A 15,814-nucleotide genomic window follows, 5' to 3' on the forward strand; every position below is an offset into this window, starting at 1 on the left:
TGAATTTATAAGCCACAAGAGCTCCAGTTACCTTTCTGTTGAAGAGTATTTCCGAATTTGTCCTTTGATAAATTCAATGGTAAAAAGCTGGGGGTTTTCACAGTCACATACTATTGCAAATACCTAAAAATAAGAGATAAGGACCACACTCATGAAGCAGTGTTATTACTCTACTCTACAAATTAAGACCATCTTATGTATACTATCAAATTTCTACTATTATCTTTTAGAGCTTCAATTTGAAGAAGTACTAAGAAAGGTTTGCCTCTTACCTCGCCTAAGGGTTTCAAAGTTGCAATGTTATAGGTAGCTGGATCCCGCTCAACTAAGCAAGCTTCTGTAAGAGCTAGTACTCTTTTCACAGGTTCCTAAAAAAAAAACCAAAAAACCAACCACACATTAGGAAAGAGAATTCTTAGCATTTAAGAGGAACCAAGTAAGTTCAGTTTGATACCCTTACCAAGTGTCTAGGTGTTATTTTTTGAACAACAAACTCTGCTAAAGATGTTACAGATTCATCATTGCTGTATTTTCCAAAGCGAAGATTCAAGTATTGCTCAAATTCTAGGGACTCTTTCCTTATCCGCAGAGAGATACCTATGAAGTTGCCAGCATGCTCTATTGCACTTTTGATAATTTCCTCCCTCTGCTCAGATGCAAACAGGTGCTGCAAGTTTTGACAAGAAAAACACAGGTGAAAAATATGGCATAGCTCAAGAAATCCCAGTTCCACAAGTAATCTTCCACTATACACCTAACAGTAGAGAATCTTCCCAGTAGCCGGGCTTGCCTTTGCGAAGTGTATGGTATGAAGAAAAGAGGTATTTCTTACACAAGAGATCCACTATTAAGTTTACATTTGCCTTTCAAAAAAAAAAAATCTATAGCAGCTATTCCTAAAGGATACCTTGCTAAACATTAGCATGCCATTAAAGGTCTGCATGACCTGCCTGTCCACCCTTGGCAATAGATCCTGGCAGGAGTAAGGAGCCAGAGAACCACAGTGGTAGCCCCAGCTGCTATCTGTAAGGGCTACTATCCAGCCTTGCTAGGCAAGGTTAGGGCAGCTCTAGAGGATCAATTATATAATGCTAGTTTTATACCAGAGAAATGTATGTTGCAGTACAAAAGACACAGAAACCCTGATCTAGAGAACAGAGTCCTATTTTGTTAGTAGTGACTGAGGTAGCTAATATTTACATTAGTAACCAAGAATTAATTCCTAAAGATCCATTTCAGCTGCTTGCAGTATAATACACAAAAATCCTTGTAATATTGGTTTCAAAATCTTAAACTGCAATATTTCCTAAACAAAGCTGTGGAGTATCAGATCACAGGCCTAAAAGGGAAGCATCACCAATGATCAATCTATTTCTGAATAGAATCCCCCATCAATTAGGTAGATTAGTAACACTGCCTGTCACTTCTGTAACTTTGAGAAACATCAGGAAAGTCCATGTCCACATTGCATTCATAATCACTATCCAAATATAAATAAATATTTTATGCTCTGTAATTTTTAAACATGCAATAAGCAAAACACTCACACATTGCTCTCAAGTGTTTTAACTGATTTCCTGTGGAAAAGAGGTTTTAAAACCTGTCTACAAGCCTTGAAGCTCCACATCTGGGTCCCAAAGATGTACATACTTGTATGCTCAAATTATGTTGAAGCTTCATTGTTGAATATACAGCTATAAACATCCTAAGCACCATACCAAGATGTTTTGGTTTAGTACTCACCAATCTACTAAATCCTCCATAGAGGACACAGAAGCCTCCCTGATAGCCAGCAATATCAACAAAGCCTTCAATGTTTCTGTAGTCATAGGAGCACAGGACTCTGTTTGTTGCAGGATCAATTTGGTCAATACCTCCAGGAGTCACTTCCAGAATCACAGGTTTCCTTATATCACTCCAGTGATGTTTATAGCAGTTATACCTCTGCAGAGAACACTACTTTTAGACATCTACACACACACTTTACTACAGAGTAATAGTTCTTTTCCAATCTAGTAAGCAGCATGGGTGTAAAGTTCAAAAAGTTATATAATTTTCCCTTAATGCCCTTATCTATGTTAAGAACACTATGAATCAAAGGAAAGTAGCTGTCAGCTGACAAGGAAGTCACAGCTTAATGCATTTTGAAGACAAAACAATCCCCAAACAGCCACTCCAAAAAGTTTCTCTTGCTGCAGACAGTGGTCTACTCACAGACTATGAGCACTGTGGTTAGACAAGGAAATAGCTATTACACCAGATGCTGTTATTCAACTAATCAAGCTAAATAAGGTAAACTTATAGTGCAAAATTTTTACCTCCTGCAGTCACATTCCATTGCAAACACAGACTTACTGAAACCAGCAAAAGTTAGAGGTCTGTTCTAAACAGCAGTAAGGCAAAGGGGACCCCCCCATATTCCAGCAGTGTTACTATGTTCATCACTGAAGATTTATTCTATGCAATGCTTTAAGTAACTAAGTGCTATCTTCTGAAGACAAAACCAAATATAAAGTCCAGCTCTGTATACTGCCTTGCTTATTACTACATTACCAAGATTCATTACATGGCAATCTTGCCTTCAATCTGACCTACAGAAATCCTCCTAGGAAACAATATTCCCACATCAAATGTTCAGGAAGTTGTGTAGAAAACTAGTTAGAAAATAAAGTGCTGGAACATTGAATAATGAATCAAAGCTTATGTTTTTCTTCTTCCTCCTCTCCAAATAAGAGCTCCATGTGGCAAAGCCCTTTATTTCAGCAGTAACATTCAGAGTCTGTAACTATAGCATGATAAGGCTCAAGCCAAGTGAAGAGAGCTCAAATATTCCTATTGAAAAGGTTCCCATTGCTTTTGAACGAACTCTTTTTTTCTTCTCAGAGCAAGACTTCAGATCCAAATTTACAAAAACCATTTTAGGTAGTGCATATAGCACAAGCATAACATACATGAGCCAAGTATAAGTTTAAGTCTTTAGATCATTTCATTAAACTGCACATGATCCAGACAAGCCAGACACTTACCCGTCCTGTGATTTTTCCTTCTGAGAAGTCTGTCCTGAATCTCTGTTTTTAAAAAAGTTAGCCATGAGTGAATAAAAATATGATAGCAAATCTATCTAGGAAGTCTACATTTAAGCTGATTCAGTTTTAAGGGACTTAAACTGCAGTGGAATAGTGAGTCTTGAAGAAGGCTTAGTCCAATATATTCCTATTTGTAGCTTTACTCACTATTTAAGAATCATGCACTAGTTGCTGCAACTGACACTAGATCAAGTTCATTAACATAACAGCCCAGAAGACAACTTGCTTTCCTACTTTTTATGCAAGGAAAGAAAGCATAGTAAGCTACCACAAACAGTAATGATAACCAAGTACTTACTGCCTGCTTGAAGGAGAAAAAAACCCCACAACTTACCAGTGCCTCTGTAAGGAGTTCTGTTCTGTGCTCAGTGGAAAACTTAAGAGTTTCAGACTTTTTTCCACTTCCTTTGCGAAAAGTAAGACTAAATTCTGTTCCTTGTCCTTTTCCAACAGGAGAAATACTACAGATATCTCCATAAGGCCACTAGACAAATGAAAGTAATCAGGTTATACTGTTAGTAATTCTAAAGCTGTATCTCCTTCACTCAAAAACCCTTAATACCTATAACAACTGAGTTGCTGTAATGAGACAATAGCTAGTGTGTTATCTGACAATTTTAGCTTGAGTTTTCCATTTGATACTCTGCAAAGTAAGGGACATAGCCTAACAGTGATCAAATTTATCCCAGTTCATTCAGAACAGCGCACCCAAAAGCAAACTACTACTTATTGGCCAATAAAGACAAGTTGCCTAAAAGTACAAAATCCACTGGTTATTTGTAGAGTTAGCAAAGGCAACATAAGGTTTCTTTTACGTGCGCTTTTGTAGCAGCTGCCATATCTTCCAGCTTTCCTGAGATCTTGTCAGACTAGATAGTTTCTGAAGATTGAATGCCACTATTCACTCCAGATGGTGAACGTTAAGTTAGAAATCAAATTCAAAAGTGATAGTTACCTGATTTGTAACTTCTAGCGTGTTGGGATTGTATGTGGTGATGGCATGGGTTCCAACTGAAAAGACTCGCTTATACCTAGAATACAGAAGAGCATTAGTTTATCCAGAAGTTATAGAAAAACCCTGCTGAACTGCAAACATTATGTTAAGAAGCTATATACAACTCAGTGGTAGGAAATGGATATGGAATTTTTTGTTGTTAGTTTGCAGTTTACCCTTATAATCTGTTAAGCTCCTCTGTTCTATATATCCATAAAAAGGACATGCAAGTTAATACTACCAAATATATTTCCTTATGCATATCTTTTCTTAATTTATTGGCTAAGTCAGGACTCTTGGAACTTGCACTGGAAGGTACTACCAGACCAGAATAAATTCTAAAAAGACTACACAGATAGAAAAAAAAAAAGATATTCCTGCAATACTCTAAAGTATGTGTCCAAAGCTATCTCAGACAACAGTTGTAACATGAGATAATACCATTTACACACCTGGTCACAATACTGTAACAAGTCAAAGTGTTACTTTGGCCAAGCCTGATTTTCTTCACCTTGAAGAAAACTAAGACTACTGAACTCAAAGACTCAGATCACTTAAGCTACAGTTCACTACGCAGCTAGTCATTGTACATTCATATCACAGATATGTTAACTGCCATAGTGCTTAAAGAACAGCTGTAGTAAGGTAGTTGCTTGCATTTCAGGCATATCAGAAAAAAGCAACAGTGAGCTAAAACTAAAAAAGTGCAAAATGGAAGCCTTACCATGGTTTTATCTCCTAGACAATCTTGGCAGCATACCCCAAACCAATTCTTTACATAAAGATTATTTAGATATTTCTGAATCAGAAAGTTCTGCAACATAACTAACCAGAGTTTGGAACAGTAGATTATTACTAATCCCTTACTACTTGTACAAACTACTACTTCCAGGGTACTTCTATCTGGAAGCAGTCCTGCCCAGAAAGTCAAGCCAAACCTGAACCAAAGTCAATTCTAGTAAGTATTCTCTGACCGAAGAGACAGGATCTGAACATGGATGCCTTTCTTGAACCAAATAAAAATACTTCGGCTGCACTGATTCAGCGTAGCAATTTCAGTTTCAGTTCTGGGTAAAGTGTGGGTTTGCTAAGGAAAGGACAGGATAGGATCAACCAGATGGTTGACTAACTAATCTGGATCCATGCCATACTAGAGACCGCATCAAGCAGCAAGTAATTTCTTCCTTTTTTCTCTGCATTCTTGTGTTACAGTCCCTTCTCTCTCACTTTCCAGGTCTGCAGCACAAGCCACCATTTCTGTATACGGTCAGACTTTGCATGGGCTTCAGACACATTCAGAGCTGCTCCCTCATGTTACTTGACCTATCCTCCCTTCTCTCATAATAGCAAGGCCAAGAGTTCTCACAACTTCATTCCCTACCATTTTCCATTAGTATTCAAACAGATTGGTGGAAGTTCAAACCATTACTGGCCCAGATGAGTTTATCTGGGCATTAAAGCAAGTGCTTATCTTCTTCAAAGCTTAGAATAATCTGTAAAATTGAAGTGACCTGCCACCTTAAAGATGTTTAATCTAGTTGAAAAGCTTATTTGTTTTTTCATAGTTGAATTTTCCTTATTCAAGATGCAGCTCAAGAGAAGTCATAGTAACAAAGCAGAACATTTCAAGTTACTCTAGTTGCTAATAATTCCACTATATTCAGTCTGTCAAAGAACGGTCCAGTTCTTAGATCATAAGAATATCCTTTGAACAAATCAACTGTCCCCCCTCCTCTTGTTGCACAATTTAGGTAGGTATTCTGTCTTTTATATGATTTACAAATAAGGCTTGTTTATGCTGTTCTACAGAAGTTACCTTCACACAAGTAATACGGCACTTTCACTCATTTAAGGTTTTGTTTACTCAACATACTAAAGAGCTTCACAGTGCTTTGTGGCAGAGTAAGTATCTCCAGTGATCACACACAATTGAAGACCCGCTTCCAAACACTGCAGCCCCTTCCTTCTCCCCCCTCACACTCAAGCCAGCATTTCAAGATCTAGGAAGCACATTTATTTTCCAACATTCTTAATACGTGATGCAACAAGGAACACAAGACAGAACATCAGATTTGCCAGGTTACTGTTGCCTTCCTCCCCAGGCAAATTCAGAAGACCCAAGTCCTGTTGCATGAACAGAAGGAACTCAGAAGTCAGTTCTTACATGTCCTAAATGTATTCTTGGCCAGAACTTCACCTTTAAATATATAGAAAGGTATTTATACCGCCAAGCCTTGAAGAATTTACCATTAATCATCTCTCAAACTACTCTGCAGTACAGTCTAATGCCAGGCTGTTTTGAGAAGAATTTGAAGCAAATGCCCTGCCCTCTTCCCATCACTATTGCCTATTCACTGGTTTCTTGAAAGCACTGTAAAGTCAGAAGTTTCACTTTTTTAAAATCAGGATGAACCTAGTAAACAAATTTTATGCCACCACACTCAAGAGAAAGATAGTGTTCATTAATTTCTACAGATGGACACCTTAGCATCTGTATGACTAGACAATACTTTTAACTGCCATGCACGCAGTCCATACGCAGCAAGTAACAAATCATATCAGTAGTCAAAGGACTCAGGCTCATTTAGCACTACACACACAATTACTGTTTGGTTTTTTTTAATGTTATCCATAGATTAAACTGACAATGTATAACTTAACTGAGTGGATTTAAGTATTCAAATATAAACTTACTAAGAGCTATAAAAGCTTCTGCTGCAACACAACAAGAGGCAACTACTTACTAAACACTCTTATCCCCTTCATTATGTGAAAAGTAAAGTACCATTAAGTTTTTATATTAAGCTTCTGTTTTAGACTTAGTTTGAAGTTCTGTGAGACTTCATAGTTTATCAGAATGCTACTATCAAAGTTCAAGATCATACTACTCTAACTTCAACAGCCTGCATCATGTAGGAACAGGCTCTTTAATGGAAGATACTGGGCAAAAGAAGCAATACTAGTTCTATGTATTTAATTTTTCACCAAGCGGCTCAAATCACACGCACACTGAATTTGCACATATGCCACAGGAACTTCACAGGAAGAGACCAGGTATTTTCCGTTGGGCAACAGAAAAACTAAGAGGGAAAAACTGTTCTAATGTTCTACCACAACATAGTACCTTATTATTACTAAAGAAAACAGTTTAGTCACCTATGCTTATAAGATCCATGCATTTGGATTTGTAATTCAGGTGAGACAATTTACACAAGTATTGGCTAAAATTCTAATGAGATAAAACTATTTCAAGTCAATCAAGAATCTGTCTTGGTAGAGGAAAGATTTTTCCCTCAGACAACTGCTCAATTTAGTCTGGACTCTGAACTACCCCAGGGCTTTAATTTTTGCTGACAAAACAGCAGGGAGCTCTTTGATTAGACACTGAAGCAATCTCATGGTTCTTCAAAGCACAAGTGAGAAAGATCTGTGGCTGCAACTCCTTGCAATCCCAGCCTCCTTTCCTTCCCAGCATTCCCAATCTTTGATAAGAAGAATTCATGAAGTACTTATCAGCAAACAGCCAAAAAGCCCTCAGCTTCAACTTACTGGTCAAACAACAGATTCAGACATCATGTCTTAGTATAATCATTAGAATAAAGCAGTACTCGTGCTCCTGAGGTGCAGACAACGTACCCTCTTTGTTCTGTTGATGTTTAGGTAGCAAGGAAAAAAAAAAATCCCAGTTCCACAGCACTAGTATGCACTTGAGAAGGAACAACGGTTAAGGACACCAAAGTAAGTCCTATGAAGCTTTAAGAAGTATGCTTAACAGCTGACTTCAAACACAGTGTAACAGATTCCAGTTATGATAGTTTAAGGCATAGTTTTATTAGAAAATCCATAGCTTTTGCAGACAGAAGCATCACTGAAAATTCATTTTTAGATCCAAGACCCCCATTAGGGATGAAGTTTATTTCTAGTAACAGAAGTCTTCAAATAATCTCAGTTAGTAGTTTAACAGATAATCTATTACACAACATGTTAAGTATATGCATGGACTAGTGACCCTCATACATTAAAGTACTAAGACACTACTCTTCCAAGAGCCTGCTCTGAGAAAAAGCATTTCCAGTTTAAAATTAGTGCTTTATATAGGAAGTTCAAGACACTCAGAAGCTGACTGAAAGTTCAGTGTAGCTCTGAAATGGACCACCTAAGTATGGTAACGTGCAGAGGAAGGCTAAAACGCAGTGTTTAAAATCCAAACTGACTCTAGTGAAGATAAACTCAGTTCAGAGACTGAGCAGCAGGAGCCTTTAATTCAATTTTCATCAATCAATACAGGAACTATGCAGTTAAATCCAATAATGAAGGAGAAACGTCTCACAAAACATTTTTTTAAAAACCCCAAACTTTAAACTTCTTACTTTCCCCTCCATGAATGTTTTGTTGTGTAGAAACAAGCAAGATCTCTGTTTTCTCTAATTATATTCATTCTGTGCCAAGACCTGAAAACAAAAGAGACATCCTGTTAGTACTCATGATTTTCATTTAAAACCAAAGTTCACCAATCATCAATATGCTTCAAGACAAAAAGACTTTGTGTTTAAATACTCAAGTCACTGCTTTGTCAATTTCACACAAAAAAAATTAGGAATACTTATGTTTATCAAACAAGGCATAGACTAAGTTGCACATGGAGTTGAACATAAATTATTAGTTTCCCCACTGATTTTTGTTACACTAGTTACCCTTTAGCAGTACCAGGTTATAGTAATTTATGGAGCATGATTTGCCATATTATCACAATCACACTACTTTTGCTGCACCTTTGCACATTCAGATTCAAATGTATTTTATGTCATCTCCAGAATGCTTAACTCCTGAAGATTGTGTAATATTAAAATTATTTGAGTACCCTGTGCCCATAACTCCAGCTAAGTCAGATTCCTATTTTAAAATAAACAGCAAGGAGAAATTTGGATAGAACAGCTTATTTTCCAGTCTGAAATGGTATTTGAAGTTGAGAAACTTACTTATTAGCTAAGCATGGTGATTAAAGAGCTGACTAAGTACCCTTTCTGTGCTGTAAAAGTTTAAGCAATCCCACCGCTAACATCCTGACATGCTTTTCACACATGAATACCTACTCCCTAAATACATGCAGGAATTTAGTGAAACTTGCTCACAACTGCTTGACTGGATCATTGCTTTAGGAGCTGCTAAGTTCTAAGGAACACTTCTGAACCCTAAACACTATCTTGCATGATAGAAACAGATGCATGTTGAGCACTTGGGAAGTTAACAGCAAGGTGAAGTAAAAGGGAAGTTATTACATATGTGAGGCACTTAAGTGGACAATACCCTAAGCTGAACAGGTGAGGTTGTCACTCTCAGTTTACTGCTACAGCATTAGTTTTACTTCTGTATGCGTCAAAACAGACTTCCCTGCCTTGATTACAGACTGGTACTACTCGCAGGTTCACACCATTGATGCGATGGCAACCCCAAAACATCGCACACTTAAGCAGCTAGTCTGCAAGAATTCATATCCATAGCTTGCCTGAAGCAATGCTAAAGTAATCCAATCCCAGTCAGTACCCCACTAAAAGTTAGACTACAACCCCAGTTATCTTTTTATATCCACCTAACTCTACTTGATTTGGCAAAGGAAGATTTCTCATTTTGAGATGGAGGACCTGTAACATTAGCTCATTGCTAATTTCTACCCTCTACAACTTCAGGCTATTTTCTTTCTGAGCAAGGACTGTAGCAGTTATGCAGTCATGAACATGAAGAATGGATAGCCTGACTGAAATGAACTTGAGAATTCCTTCCCTCAGGTGAAGAACCAGTATAATCATCACTACCTACTGAAAAGAACTTGTGGTACTGCCTCTGGAAAAAGAGAAAAACAGTATTTACATATTTCAATGACTCAGTCCAAGTCAAATTTTCAGAGTTAATACCCCACTGACTTGTGGCAAGTTAAATTCTCTAAATCCAGTTTTTGGAAACAAAGTTTCTTACCCCTTTACAAAGGGGTAAGATATTCAACAGCATTATTTCTGAAGTTCTCAGTTTTTCCCCAGTTTAAGAACTATGTTGTATTATTATTGCCATGTATAAGCATGAAAAAGTGCACTGTTTACAGTAAGATCTGCATAGTTTGGATATAGTAGCACACTTTAAACCACAAAACTATCAGCTCTAAAGTTATCTTTCAGAACAAAGTGCCAGATACTCAATCTTCATACCTCCCTTTCTAAGCCATTTTCTTGATATTGACTAATGTATTAGTAAAAATAAAATGCTTATAACATGACTAGCTCTAAGTATGTGATTATAAAATCTCTTTATCTGTAATTCCAGTTTCACCAATACCACACTCCTCTGACCAGCTCTATTAAGTCTCCTAGACCTGAACACCACCTGCTCTAGAGTATTTAGAGCAAGATGTTCTCACACTTGCAGATGTCTAGTCTTAATACTGAACCAAGGAACACTCATTTATGAGCTACCAGCAGCTTCCATTAATTTTAATACCAGCATCTAACTAGATTCAGGATACTGATACATGAAATATTATACATACAATATAAGTGACAAATTCACTAGACTGCTTTTTTGGTTAGATTAAAACTTTTAAAATCATTAAGCTTTGACACTTTATTCACTGTGCTTCTGGACAGTGTAACTATCTCCCCCACTGAGGAGACCAGCACAGAGGCAATATATGCCAAAATCTAGTAACAAATAATTCTTGCACACGTTTTCCTGCAGAGAACAAGGCTAACAATAGCCAGGTGTTCTGAGCTGCTATGTTGAAGTCCAGCAATCATTTTTCAGTTGTCTTTGGTTCCACAGTAAGAGCAAGATGTAAAAAAAACAGTTCATGCCAAAGACATTTTAGAAGAAACCAAGAAGTTATCTTCCTTCACTCCTTCCGGCACAACCAGTGCAGCATCACTCTTACTATACTATCTACAATGTGATACATTGTAATTTTAGTACCTGAAATAGTACAACAACTGACTTTGCAGAGCACATCAGGTTTTATTATTAATCAAGTTTAGCCATATTGCCAGTGTAAGCTGTAGTGGCCTGCTTAGTCATATCATATTAATTTCCCAAAATAAGAGAACATTCTTGTCACCTTTACCTCTTTCGGTATTCAAGAGACCTTTAAAAAGTTGACTGACTTGACACAAAAATTGAGTTAAATTATTCCACTCATAAAGGCATGTCCAGGACAATAAGGCCCCAATTTCAATGATCATGTTAGTGTCCTGGGGTACCTTAAAACAGAAAATCACAACTTCAAAGGTTTTCAAACATTTTTCAGCAGAGCCATTGGGTATCCCATACTCACGATTCTCAAAGGTTTAATACCAGAGAAATACCTAGTTCAGTTGTTCTATTTCAACTGGAGCAGAGGCAACAAGTACTTTGGAAATAGCAGGTTTTGTTTCATCTAGTTGAGAGAGAAAGCATGCTGAATGTAAAGTATACTCAAATAATCTGAGGTTCCTGCAGGCAAAATATCATCTATGACTTGCAACTTCTTTTGGGAGCCTAACTAAAGCACTCCTCCAATGCCTGGATATTTTAATTAGCTTTTTCACAAGACAGAAGTTCAGCAATACTTTCCTATTTGGTTCTTGTAGTACTGTAAATAGCAGTGAAACAGCTTTTGGGGCAAAGAGCTGAAACCACATTTTTGTGTGCTGCATGTACCATAAATAGCAACCCCTAAAATGAAAGGAGGGGCTGAACTGCTGCCAGGACTCCCCCTGCCTCAGAGTTTAAGCTACATGAATAGGTATATTACACAAGCTGTGCTCAACTCGCATACACTTTCCACTTTTCTGGGATTTCATATTCTTTAGACAAAATTACCATCTGGGAAAACAGAAGCTATTTCAGGAAACAGAGACAAGTCAGTCTCAAGCTAACACCCGTAGAGTTAGAAACAAAGCTGTGACCTTGCAGGCATCGAAGCAATAAGCATAGCTGTAATTATACATAAGCATCCCTCCGTTTAAATAAAGTCAGGAGTTTGGACATGGGTTCAAAGTTTAGTGCAGAATTAGCTCAGATTAACTTTTTTCCTGATCATATTATTCCTCTGCTACTACAAAGTTTCCATATATTTCTTAAGTGAAGGTTTAACCTATGCTAAGGTAGCACATTAGAGCCAAGCCACCCCACCACCACCCCACCACCCCCTCCCGAGGATTATTATTCTATTACACTGCAGGGAAGAGGAAGAGAAATGCTGGTAAGAAACTGAGACTTCTTTGCGGGGGGAGGGAGAGGAAGAGAAATGCTGATAAACCAAGATTTATTTTTAAAAGTTTATTCCAGCAAGGCTAAAATACAATGTAAAGTTCCTGGAAAGTCCATACTACTACACATCAAGCTCAAGTGTGATTTTTCTTAGAGAGAGAAGACATACCAAGAGGATAAAAACAGGGACCAACTGGAAAGAAATGAGAGCAAATCATTAAAAAAAACAAGGTTCTGTTAATCTGTGGTTCTACACATCTACCTTTCCACTTACAGGTCTGGAGTCAGTCATCTACAGCTTTAATGGCATTATTTGAATAAATTAGTTTTGCTGCACTGACATGTTTTAGCTGTCTAGGTTTCATCTACCTCTTTTCACTGCTGTGTGAAAACGGCAGTTTAGTGTCCCTAAACAGTGCTCTGCTCTTAAGTACTACAGCCTAATTAGCTGCGAAAACTTGGGATTTCTAATCTGTTGTGCAGGAACTCATAGTCCTTTTTGTAAGAGGAGAAAGATGAGACCCACCAGATCCTTAAAACAGGATTAGAGCAGCCTCCCTCAGTGATAGCAGCATCACCACCTTCAGTGGTCCAGGATGCAAACAGGCTGAGAATTTCAACCTTACTACTACCCGAAATGATGGTGACAACATTAATGTCCATCCTCCAGCTGACTGTTCCCATTCCCTCGCTGAGGGCTAGTGCTGAGAATAACCAGAATCTTCCACGTTTGTTTTCCTTTACTATTCTGTTGTATCAATGAACCAATGCAGATGATAATCTGATTCACTAGCTAGACAGGTGAGTATCAGAACAAAAGGGTTTACTCATTAACAGGGAGGGCAAAACAAAAAAGTGCTCCTTTCAGTCAAGTTTAGCCATATTGTCATATTTCTTCAAAATATTGTTCTATTTTAAGTTTTATTAGTGAGGCAGGACAATTGTTAAGTTAGTGGGTTTTGCATAAGAATAGTTTTTTTGGAAGAAAATTGAGAGGTTAAACATTGAAGGTTAATATTTCAAGATACAGTTGAATGCCAGATGAAGAATTATTTTAAGTTAGTAAACTTCACTTACTGAGCTTCAAACACAAGTTAAAAGAAAAGTCACTTGCTCAGACTGAAACACAGATCTGGCCCTTAAAACCAATGCCTAGCATACCACTTAAAATCTGGAAATACATAGTGATTCAGTCCCTCAGGACAAATACATATTTGGAAACTATGAAAAAATACCACGACGCCCAGAGGGGTGAGCAATACATATGAAATAAATCTTTTTAGAAAATAATTCCAGCAAGGCTAAAATACAAGGTAAAGTTCCTGGAAAGTCTATGTTACACAGAGACAGATACTCAGCTCTGAGTCTCCAGACACTGAGAAATTTGGTGTAAGTGGAAAAAACCATCAGTAACAATGGAAAGGAGTCAGTAATTTCTGCTTAAGTGTTCTGGCACATGGCTGCCTATAGCAGGCAGGAATTAGACCAAGATGCATATCTATCAACTGCAGCAGGCTAGAGCCAAGCTTAGTTTTTACACCTATAATATTGGTCCTGTTATTTTGAACTGAGCCATGGCAAACTGAACAGCATCTTCCCAACTCAATTCAAAAATGAAGCTTGAGTCACTAGCAGTCGCTTCAACAGCCTTTCTCCCTTCCTACGTATCTCACTACATGCAAGTGGCCTATGTAGACAATTTTCTCTTATCAAGAAGAAAAGGCTTTGACATCAAAAAACTTAAGTTCTAAAATAAGGAATATTTTCTGAATACAGTATTATTTAGTCAGTGCTAAGTAATAGGAAACAAAGCAGCTATCTACTCAACTTCATCTTCTCTGTCTCACTGCCATAGATCTTATTTGTGAAAGAACATGAGAGAAAAAGGGAAAATACATTTCAGATTACACTAACTTCAAAAGCAGCCACACAGCAGAGAATAAGTGCATTAATAGGAAGATTCCAAATAAACTTATATGCCTATTTCACCGCCCCCCCCCCCAAGCAACATGGTCAAATGTTCCCTCAGCTTGAGAGCACTAAGCTGAAAACAGAAAGAAACCCTCCTCCCCCCCAACTGAAGCACCAAGACAATATTTTTACAGTCCAGAGTTTGGCCCTCAGTAGAGACACAACTACAAGGTGCAAGCTCCACACCACTTGACAGGAAAATCTATCCCAAAGACTGTTGGCAGCTCACTACAGACAGAAAGCCATTTAGTATGCCTTACTTGTTTTGACTTTCAGAAAACAAAATACAAGTAAAAAGCATCCATGTGAGAAATTAAAAAAACTCTTGGAAAAATAAGCACATTAAGGGTAGATTTTCTGAAAGATACATTTAGTTCTGCCTATGCTCCTCAGCCATACCATTACCACTCAAAAAAAAAAGTCATCTCTGTGAGAACAAGTCTCTTCCTCATCTCTCTCACTCTTCATAAATTATTTCCCAAAGCATCTTATGATGGGCATATTTTGATCTGAAGCCAGGAGGAGAAAAATAATGTATCTTCTCTTAATGGACATGCCAGTACTGATCTAGGAAAGAGGACAAATTCTACCCTGCAGCTACAAAAGCTACATCAGGTGCAGTGCACGTTCAATGAAGCACCAGGCAGGGACCGAGGCTAGAGAAAAACCCACCCTCTCCTGTGCTCGGAGATACAGGAAGAGACGGGCTTGAGAGCTGCTTTTAATAACACAGGTACCACACCTGGGGATCAGGCCCGCACGGGCCGGCTGCTCACCGCCCCAGGCCACGGGCGCCCCCCCGACGCTCGCCTCTCACCCCTCCACCGCTGGAGGCTTTGCCGGCGGAAGCATCTGCCCCCAGGCGGCAGAGAGCGCTGCCCCCAGCCCTGCCCCCGCTCCCTCACAACCCCAAAGGCCGGGCGCACCACTCCCCCCCGCCACCCACCCAGCCGACTTCGAGCAGCACCTCGGTGCCTAACGGCCCCGCCCGGGGCTGTGGAAGGAGGCGGGGGCCGCCGCCTCCTCACCTCTCCCGCCGCTGGGATTTACCTGGCCGGGGAGCCTGAGCTGCCCGGACCTGCCCCCACCAGCACTGCGCTTCCCGCCGCTGCCGGCAATAAGGGTGAAGGGCCACTGAGCGAAGCTCTCGCCCCTCACCCTCCACCTGGCCAGGCAGCAGCCGCTACACCTCTCCAACTCCCTCAGAGTCTGGCGCTGGAGGCCGCCATCTTAGCTCCAGCACCGAGACCGCCCTCTCGACGCAGTCGCCGTCAAGCCGGAGGCCGTCACGGGACGCGGTCAGCTGATATACTCCCTCCCTCCCCCCACCTCCTGCGGCCGCACTGGCTCTGCCCGCGGAGCTGCCTCACCCTCCCTCCTCCCGCCCCTTGCCCCGTCCCCTGCCCTGCCGGGAACCGGAGGGAGGCGGGTGCGGAGGGGGTAAGGGTGGGTCCGTCCGCATGCGCAAGCCGTGGAGGGCAACGTCCACCCTCGTTTTCCCGTCACCTCAGGCCTCGGGGAGAGGAGGACG

General features: G+C 39.5%; 1 protein-coding gene across 2 annotated transcripts in view; it reads right to left on the reverse strand.

Annotated features, from left to right (window-relative positions):
* Positions 1-15,567, reverse strand: part of DNAJC13 (DnaJ heat shock protein family (Hsp40) member C13) — a 57,029-nt gene extending 41,462 nt beyond the window's left edge. For both annotated transcript variants that reach the window (XM_054815954.1, XM_054815953.1), the window contains exons 1-9: positions 15,334-15,567; positions 8,451-8,531; positions 4,042-4,117; positions 3,421-3,570; positions 3,027-3,068; positions 1,744-1,944; positions 461-667; positions 273-368; positions 32-123 (exon numbers count right to left, since the gene is read on the reverse strand). In XM_054815954.1, coding sequence (XP_054671929.1) covers positions 32-123; positions 273-368; positions 461-667; positions 1,744-1,944; positions 3,027-3,068; positions 3,421-3,570; positions 4,042-4,117; positions 8,451-8,518 — 932 coding nt within the window. In that variant the 5' untranslated portion in view covers positions 8,519-8,531; positions 15,334-15,567. The remainder of the gene's footprint in view (positions 1-31; positions 124-272; positions 369-460; positions 668-1,743; positions 1,945-3,026; positions 3,069-3,420; positions 3,571-4,041; positions 4,118-8,450; positions 8,532-15,333) is intronic.
* Positions 15,568-15,814: the final 247 nt, after the last annotated feature.

Source organism: Grus americana, chromosome 2 (genome assembly GCF_028858705.1).
Source record: "Grus americana isolate bGruAme1 chromosome 2, bGruAme1.mat, whole genome shotgun sequence".
Taxonomy (NCBI): Eukaryota; Metazoa; Chordata; class Aves; order Gruiformes; family Gruidae; genus Grus; species Grus americana.